At 45.7% G+C, this 8,578-nt stretch overlaps 2 protein-coding genes across 2 annotated transcripts; one reads left to right on the forward strand and one right to left on the reverse strand.

Moving 5' to 3' along the window:
• The first annotated feature begins 585 nt into the window (after window positions 1–585).
• Window positions 586–1,940, forward strand: LOC136064625 (uncharacterized). The gene is made up of 4 exons (XM_065766585.1): window positions 586–896; window positions 963–1,098; window positions 1,179–1,295; window positions 1,470–1,940. The coding sequence occupies exons 1-4, from the start codon at window positions 586–588 to the stop codon at window positions 1,938–1,940; spliced, it is 1,035 nt and encodes a 344-aa protein (XP_065622657.1).
• A 5,068-nt stretch (window positions 1,941–7,008) lies between these two features.
• Window positions 7,009–8,040, reverse strand: LOC136064627 (uncharacterized). The gene has a single exon (XM_065766586.1). It carries the CDS (start codon window positions 8,038–8,040, stop codon window positions 7,009–7,011), a length of 1,032 nt encoding a protein of 343 aa, XP_065622658.1.
• Window positions 8,041–8,578: the final 538 nt, after the last annotated feature.

An 8,578-nucleotide genomic window follows, 5' to 3' on the forward strand; every position in this document is an offset into this window, starting at 1 on the left:
TTTTTTTTTTTTTTTTTTAATGTTATCCTATTTCAATTTTCTGACCCAATCTGTCTGTTTGTTTGTTTTACAGATAAGGCACACACTGCTCCTTGGCTCAGCCTTATCAACGCCCCTGCCCTCAATTACCTACTACGCTCGGAGATATTCGTAAGTGAAAACGGACAGCTCCGGTCCATCCCACTCATACTCGGCTACATGCCTAAGAAAGCAGACATCCAGCCAGCTGGCAATGCCATCACACGGGGTGATCACCGATTACAGCGAATAGACGTCGCTCGGCGACACTTTTTGGTGTCATACGACCTCCCACCTGTTCCACACCCCAATCCATAGGGCATTCCCCTGCTAATCCGACCAGTTCAACAAGTTCCTCTCGAACTGGCGGCAGTAGGAGAGAGAGTAGGCTCTTCATTCGCTTCATTAGAGGAACAGATTGACAGATTCAAATTTGAAGGGGACATTTCTGGGGGGGTTCAGGTAATACCCTCTTCAGATTCTGAGGAGGAAGCCGACAGGCAATCCTGCGTTCGCCAACCACTTCTGCTGACTACAGTCCTTGAGGACTCTTTCGAAGAAGAAGAAATGTCTGACTTGATGCTTCTTCTAAAGAAAAGGGGTAACAAAGCTGAGTCCAAGGCGACGGGGACCTCTCGGCCAGCGGTGAACTTACCTCCACCCCCACCCCCACCCCCACCCCGTCCTCAGGTCTTTGATTCGGCCTTGAAACCGATTCCGGATCTAAAGAAGAAGAGGCCTCTCGAGCCTGAGGACCGGGAGGTGGTGGTGCCAACAAAAACCACTAAGCAGCAGAAGGTGATAAAGGATCACCGCAACAAAAGGGCCTCTTCCGTTGAGAGCAGGGAAGAGCCTCCTATGGCCGACGTGCACCGAGGGTAGCATACTTGGTCTCCCCGGCTGGAACTAGATGGGGTTCCATTTTCCTGGGAGACCTCGGTCAGGAACTACAATGGGAGCAGAGCGGGGCTGATAGCAGAAACTTTGGAGCAACCGCTGCTCCTCCCCCGCGACATGGAATCATACAGGCGTTTCAGCCAGTATGATCTCTTCATGTCCATGAAGAGGGACCTGGCCATGGTAAGCATACTCACTTGACTTTTCGGTTGGACTACTAATTTTATATATTTTACGCTAACTTCGTTACTTTACTTGTTCAGATTACCCAGCAAGTCTTCGTGGTCGAAGAGTGGAATCGGAAAGCCTACATTGAAGCCCAGGCGGAGGCCCACTCTAGGTCCGAGGCTGAAAAGGCACTGGGCAGCCTAAAGGAGGAGGTCTCTCAGATCTCGGACCAGCTAAAAGGGGTGACTCAGGAAAGGGATAGCCTCAATGCCGGTCTGAGAAATGCTGAGACCTAGGCTGAGGCCCAACGCAAGCTGCTGAACGACACTCAGAACAAATTGGCATCTGAGAAGGCGCTTGTGAAGGAACTTTGCGCCGAACTCTAGAAGGCCAAGGAGGCTACCAAGGAGGCTCGGAGGGACGCTCAGTTGGCCAAGGATGCGACCAAGGCCGAAAAGAAAGCGTCCTACCAACTGGGAGTGGAGACGACGGAAAAGGGCCTTACTGAGCAATTTGCTTCAGTCGCTCGGGACTACTGCGACATTACCTGGGGCAAGGCGCTGGATGCTGCTGGAGTGCCTGCTGACTCGGAGCTGAGGCTGCCCAAGAATATTTTTTATGACCTAGACATCCGAGAGATTCCAAAGGTTGACGCCCCTCCTCCAACACAACTCCCAGAGGTCTCAGAGCTGCCTTTGGCTAACCAAGCTCCTCCAGTCATCCTTGAGCCTACCAAGGATTCCAACCAGCCAGGTGATCAAAGCCTTCCTACTGAGCCACCTAAGGAGAAAGGCGAGGGCTTGGGTGAAAAGGAAACTTCCTTGGAACCCAAAGACCAAGCCCCAGTAGAAACTTAGACTTTAGGTTTTTTTTTTTTTTTTTTTTGCTGTTCCCCCTTCATATAAGGGATTGTAAATTGTTCGATTTCAATCAATGAAGCAGTTTCTATTTTATCTTTGGTGTATTTATTGCATGCCATATGGTTTTCCTTTGTCACAAGTAACTTCATTTTGTAATTATGATAATGTAGGCACACATAATTACTTTACCTCGTTGATAATATATATAACTAAAATTGATTCCGAAGAGGACAGTACAGAAAGGTTACTATTAAGTGATGACCAAGTATTATAAAAGTTGGATAGAGTTGATATTAAACATGGTTAATAATGCCAAGCAGGACTTATTCTAAAAATAACCTTCAGTATCAATGAAAGCATAAAAGTATTAACCAAAAATCACCTGGTCCGAGGATCACAAGCATAATTAGGTTTAAGTTTAAATACTTAGAGAACCAGTAAGAAGTGTTAACTAATTAAACACGTAGACAACCCATAAGGAGTGTTAACTAACCCAAAATCATCTGGTCTGAGGACTACAGACATGATTGGATTTAAGTTTAATCACTTAGAGAACCAATAAGGAGTGTTAACTAACCCAAAATCATCTGGTCCGAGGACTACAGGCATGATTGGATTTAAGTTTAAACACTTAGATAACCAATAAGGAGTGTTAACTAACCCAAAATCATCTGGTCCGAGGACTACAGGCATGATTGGATTTAAGTTTAAACACTTAGAGAACCAATAAAAAGTGTTAACTAACTCAAAATCATTTGGTCTGAGGACTACATGCATGATTGGATTTAAGTTTAAACACTTAGAGAACCAATAAGGAGTGTTAACTAACCCAAAATCATCAGGTCCGAGGACTACATACATGATTGGATTTAAGTTTAAACATTTAGAGAACCAATAAGGATAACAAGTTATCACAATGAACAAAGAAATAATTCGATTAATAATAGTACCTTTTGAGGTTATTTACATTCCAGGGGTGTGGTATTACATGACTATCCAAGTCCTTTAGAAAATATGCCCCAATGCCAGCACATGAAGTAATGCAATATGGTCCTTCCCAGTTTGGTCCTAATTTTTCCCAGGCTGGGTTTTTCGCAGTGCCAACGGCTTTTCTGAGCACCAAATCACCAGGTTCTAAGGGTCTTAGCTTGACGTTGGCATCGTAGCCCTACCTAAGTTTCTGCTGGTAATGCGCCATCCGAACCATCGCACTTTCTCTTCTTTCTTCGATCAAATCCAAGCCTGCTTCTAAGAGCCCATAATTGCTGGTCGGACTGAACAAGCTAGTTCTTAAAGTTGGGAAACCTGTTTCCAAAGGAATGACAGCTTCAACCCCATAAGTCATTGAAAAAGGAGTTTCTCCAGTAGATCTGCGAGGCGTAGTTCTATAGGCCCCGAGCACGTGTGGCAACTCTTCAACCCACTTACCCTTCGCTTCGTCCAACCTCTTCTTTGACCCATTAACTATGACTTTATTAACTGCTTCAGCTTGCCCATTTCCCTAAGGATAGGAAGGGGTTAAGTATCTGTTCGAGATTCCTAGTTCGCTACAATAACTCTGAAATGCATTACTGTCGAACTGTAAGCCGTTGTCCAAGATGAGAGTATGAAGAACTCCAAAACGGGTGACGATACTCTTCCACACAAACTTTTGCACATCTACGTCTCGGATATTGGCCAGAGGCTCAGTTTCGACCTATTTCGTGAAATAGTCTATGCCGACCAGAAGGTACTTCCTGTTTCCTGCAGCCTTTGGGAATGGACCCACAATGTCCAAACCCCATTGGGCAAACGGCCACGGGCTGGATAGCAGGTTGAGGATTCCACCTGGTTGGTGTATGTTCGGTGCAAATCGCTGACATTGATCACACTTCTTTACATAGTTATGGGCTTCTTTTTGCATGTTCGGCCACCAATACCCTTGAGTAAGGGCTCAGTAAGCCAATGACCTGCCTCTAGTATGACTCTCGCAAATTCCTTCATGCAACTCCTCTAGTAGCGACTTAGCCGCCTCTGGATGTATACACAATAGGTATGGTCCTGAGTAGGAACGTTTGTATAACTTTCAGTCTTCGGACAACCAAAATCTGGTAGCCTTCCTTCATATCTTGTCAGCCTCTCCCCGCTCTTCTGGCAAAGTGTCATCCTTCAAGAATTTAATTATAGGATCCATCCAGCAGAGACTATCTCGAATCTGGTGGACTCGGACTGCATCCCTTCTTGCTCCAGTGGGCTCATGGAAATCCTCGACGAGGATAACTCTCAGCAAGTCTTGCTCCGATGAGGTGGCTAGTGTGGCCAAAGAGTCTGCGTGCGCGTTACTACTTCTAGAAACATGTAGCAAGCTAAAAAATTCGAATTCCACCTGCAGATGTTTGACTCGATTCAAGTATCCTTGCATTCTTTCGTCCTTCGCTTCAAACTCCCCCTGTACTTGGCCCACAACTAATCTTGAATCCGAGAACAACTCCACGACCTTTCCTCCCATTCTTCGAACCATAGCCATTCCCATCAAAAGGGCTTCATACTCTGCCTCATTATTGGTTGCACCGAAATCCAGCCTTAATGACTTTTCAATGATGATTCCTTCTGGAGATATCAAGACCAGCCCCACTCCAGAACCTTTCTAGTTTGCAGCGCCGTCTACATACACTTCCCAACGGGCAGGATCTTGTTGAGAAATCATGCCAACCGATTTTCCATCCATGTCTCTCTTTGTTGTTACTTCTTCTAAGCTGGGCTCCGTGAACTCGGCCACTAAATCCGCTAGGATCTACCCCTTAACTGAAGTGCGAGGCATATATTTGATATCGAAGGCTCCTAAAATAGTACCCCACTTGGCTATCCTTCCTGTGTAGTCGGCACTTTGGAGTACTGTCTTAAGTGGGAGTTGCGTGAGCACAACGACAGTATATGCCTGGAAGTAGTGGGGCAATTTTCGCGTTCCCAATACTACTGCCAAAATAGCTTTTTTCAATGGCAAGTATCTGATCTCGGCTTCATGTAGAAACTTACTTACACAGTAGACCGGCCTTTGTACACCTTGATCCACTCTTATCAGCACTAAACTTACAGCATGGGGGACCACTGCGATATAGGCAAATAGGACCTCATCTGGTTCAGGGCTAGACATAATTGGTGGCCGAGACAAGTAGTCTTTAAGTTGTTGGAAAGCCAAGGCACATTCTTCAGTCCATTCAAATCCCTTCCACTTGTTGATCAGCGAGAAGAAGAGTTTACATCTATCCACGGACCTGGAGATGAATCGGTTCAAGGCAGCTGTCATCCCCGTTAACTTTTGGACCTCTTTCGGATTCCGAGGAGGCTGCAGATTTTGAATAGCCTTTATCTGATCAGGATTGACCTCAATTCCCCTGTGCGTTACCATATAACCCAAAAATTTGCCTGATCCCACACCAAATGAGCACTTCGATGCGTTCAAGCGCAACTTATGTCTCCTCAGGGTCTCAAAAACGTTATCAAGGTCCTTCAAATGCTCAGAAATAACCTTGCTTTTTACCACCATGTCATTTATATAGACCTCAATGCTTTTGCCCAATTGTGATTCAAACATCTTGGTCATCATTCGCTGATAAGTAGAACCTGCATTTTTCAGACCAAACGGCATCACTTTATAGTGGTAATTACCAATGGGGGTAACAAAAGCGGTTTTCTCCTGGTCATCTGGGGCTAACGGTATCTGATGGTAACCTTGGAAAGCATCCAAGAAACTCATCCGAGGATGGCCGACAGTAGCATCTACTAATTGATCAATCTTCGGCATAGGGAAAGGATTCTTTGGACAAGCTTTATTCAAGTCTGTGAAGTCCACACAAACTCGCCACTTTCCACTCTTCTTCTTTACCACCACAGTATTTCCCAACCATTCGGGGTAAAAAACTTCTTTAATAGCTCCAGCTTGTTTGAGCTTCATCACCTCTTCTTTGACTGCATCAGAATGCTCTTTGGATGGCCGCCGAAGAGGCTGCTTCCTTGGTACACTCAGAGGATTAACCCTCAAATGATGGCAAATGAACTCCGAGTCCACTCCTGGGGCTTCATAAGTACTCTAGGCGAATACATCAATATTTCTTTTAAGGAAATCAATTAGCTCTTTTTTCTCTGGTTGAGGTATCTGGGATCCGATTTGAAAATATCTCTCAGGATTGGTCCCAATTAAAACCCGCACTAGGTCCTCACATTTAACGCCTTCATCATGACCTTCGACGGGTGACAACCGACCCTTTAACTACTATAGGTCTCCCTCCGTCCTGGCTGAGGATTCAATCTCAGGCTCATGTTGTATGGCAGCCACCAAACATTGCCTAGCCGAGGATTGATCTCCGCGGATCTCACAAACGCGCCCTTCAGAAGGATATTTGACTTTCTAATGCAGAGTGGAGGAAACAGCCCCTAGCGTGTACAGCCAAGGTCTGGCTACAATCGCTGTATAAGGGGAATAGACATCGACAATAATGAAATCCACTTCAACTACTTCCGAGCCAGTCTGTATGGGCAGCCGTATTTGTCCTTTCGGGGTGACCATCCTCCCTTCGAAGTTGACCAGGGGAGAACAGTATGGAGTTAAGTCATCCGGCCTGAGGTTCAGCCCCTTGAAAAGATTAGGATACATAATCTCCACCGCGCTACCCTGGTCCACCATCACCCTCTTCACATCATATCCCCCAATCCTGAGTGTGACTACCAAAGCATTGTCATGAGGTTGAATGGTTCCAGCTTTATTCTCGTCCGAAAAGTCTAGCACGGGCGAGACAGCTTGTATATGGCTCCTCGGATCTCGGCCAATATCTCCTACTGGTAGCCAAGCCACTGACATAACTTTGGACGGCCAGGACCCTGTTCTTCATGGCGCTGCGAAAATGACGTTAATAGTACCTAATGGAGGTTTAGTAGAATCCCTCTTCTTAGGCTCAAAATTTACTTGGCTTCCTCGGCCACTGGAATGGTGCAAAAGGTGCCTCAACCTGCCTTCGCGGACCAATTGGTCCAAGTGATCCCACAAACTTCTGCAGTCTTCAGTGGCATGCCCATGGTCTTGATGGTATTAACAATATAGATTGTGATTACGCCTCTCAGGGTTCCCTACCATTTTACTTGGCCACCTAAAGAATGGTTCATTCTTGATCTTTTCCAAAACTTGATGAACCGGCTCCTTGAATATTGTATTGACTGCCTGGGCATTTGCTGAGCCTGACTGCCTAGCGAAATCTCTCCTCGGCTTATTGCTGTTGTAACGGTCCGACCTAAAGTCCTTCATGTCCTGGGGGATAGCCTTATCCTTACCCTTCCTTTGCTGCTGATCTTCTTCAACCCTTTTATATTTTTCAATACGATCCATAAGTTGACGCATGTTAGTGACAGGCTTGCCAGACAAGGATGTCCTTAAACCATGATCAGTGGGGAGACCCAGCTTGAACGTGTCTAGGGCCATTGCATCAAAGTTGCCCTCCATATCGTTAAACATCTCCCAATACCTATCCGAATACGCCTTAAGGGACTCACCTTCACGCATGCTCAAGGATAGCAGAGAAGACAAGGGCCTGGCCACCATTCGGCATGTGACGAAACGTGAACCAAAAGCCTGAGTGAGATCTTGGTAGGAATTGATGGAGTCTACTTTCAAATTGTCAAACCACTTCATGGCCACGGGTCCAAGGCTAAAAGGGAATACCTTGCACATCAAAACTTCATCTCTAGAGTAGACAGCCATCCTTTGGTTAAAATGGCTCACATGCTCCACAGGGTCAGTTTTACCATTGTAAATAGTAAAGGTTGGTTGGTTGAAACGCCGAGGAAGCATCACTCCTTCAATCCTACGCATGAACGGTGACCTGGAGATTTGGTTCAAAGCCTTGCTCATGGCATCATTTTCCACCCCTCCATGTGATGGCCTTTGAGGTTTCTTCTTGCGAGGGTGTCCATCCTCATATGAAAAAGATTCACTGATTGGAGTTCGAGACCTCTGTTCATAAGTGATGTCTTGCTCGTCACCTGAGTCGTCATCAGAATGCGAGGCAGCACGTTTTCTTTTCGCATGGCATAGCTCCCTTCTTAACCTTTCAATCTCTATTTGCATGCTGTTTTTCTCTGCATGAGAAACATGACTTCCGCTACGAGGTTGAGTTCGTTCAGTGTGTGTAGTATGCACACTGCCTTCACGGTCTTGTCTTCACTCCAAATTGAGAAAAGGATCTATATGTTAGGACGCCCCAGATTCTGCCGATTGTTGCCCTGGTTCAGCCATGATCAACTGCTGCTACTTCCCCTTACGCTCAAGCTCTTCCCACAGACGGCGCCAATTGTAAGGTTAGGATTTGTGGCCCAAGCCCAAAACAATAAACTTGTAGAGTATGGGTGAAAGAGCTAGGCTAGATATGGGATTAACAACAACGAATCACAACTTTCAAGCACAAGCTAACATGGAACTACACGTAAATAGTAAATATCCGAAGAGCTATATTATTGATTATCTGATGAACAAAGATCTTAGGATTACAGTCCAGTTCTCTCCTCTTCCCTTTTTTTTTTTCTTCCCCTTTCGTTAAGAGCCTCATTCCTTTATATAACCCCCCTTCTCTTCATCTCCATCTTCCACTTGTTCCTCATCCATGAGT

The sequence above is a fragment of the Quercus suber genome, unplaced genomic scaffold, assembly GCF_002906115.3.
Source record: "Quercus suber isolate HL8 unplaced genomic scaffold, Cork oak 2.0 scaffold_722, whole genome shotgun sequence".
NCBI classification, from domain to species: Eukaryota; Viridiplantae; Streptophyta; class Magnoliopsida; order Fagales; family Fagaceae; genus Quercus; species Quercus suber.

Bases quoted from the DNA above. Each gene is read 5' to 3' on its own strand.
- LOC136064627 (XM_065766586.1), bottom strand. From the start codon at position 8,040: ATGCAAATAGAGATTGAAAGGTTAAGAAGGGAGCTATGCCATGCGAAA.
- LOC136064625 (XM_065766585.1), top strand. From the start codon at position 586: ATGTCTGACTTGATGCTTCTTCTAAAGAAAAGGGGTAACAAAGCTGAG. The intron at 897-962 runs GTAGCATACTTG...GACCTCGGTCAG, and splicing joins ATGGCCGACGTGCACCGAGG to GAACTACAATGGGAGCAGAG. The intron at 1,296-1,469 runs GTCTCTCAGATC...GCCGAACTCTAG, and splicing joins TGGGCAGCCTAAAGGAGGAG to AAGGCCAAGGAGGCTACCAA.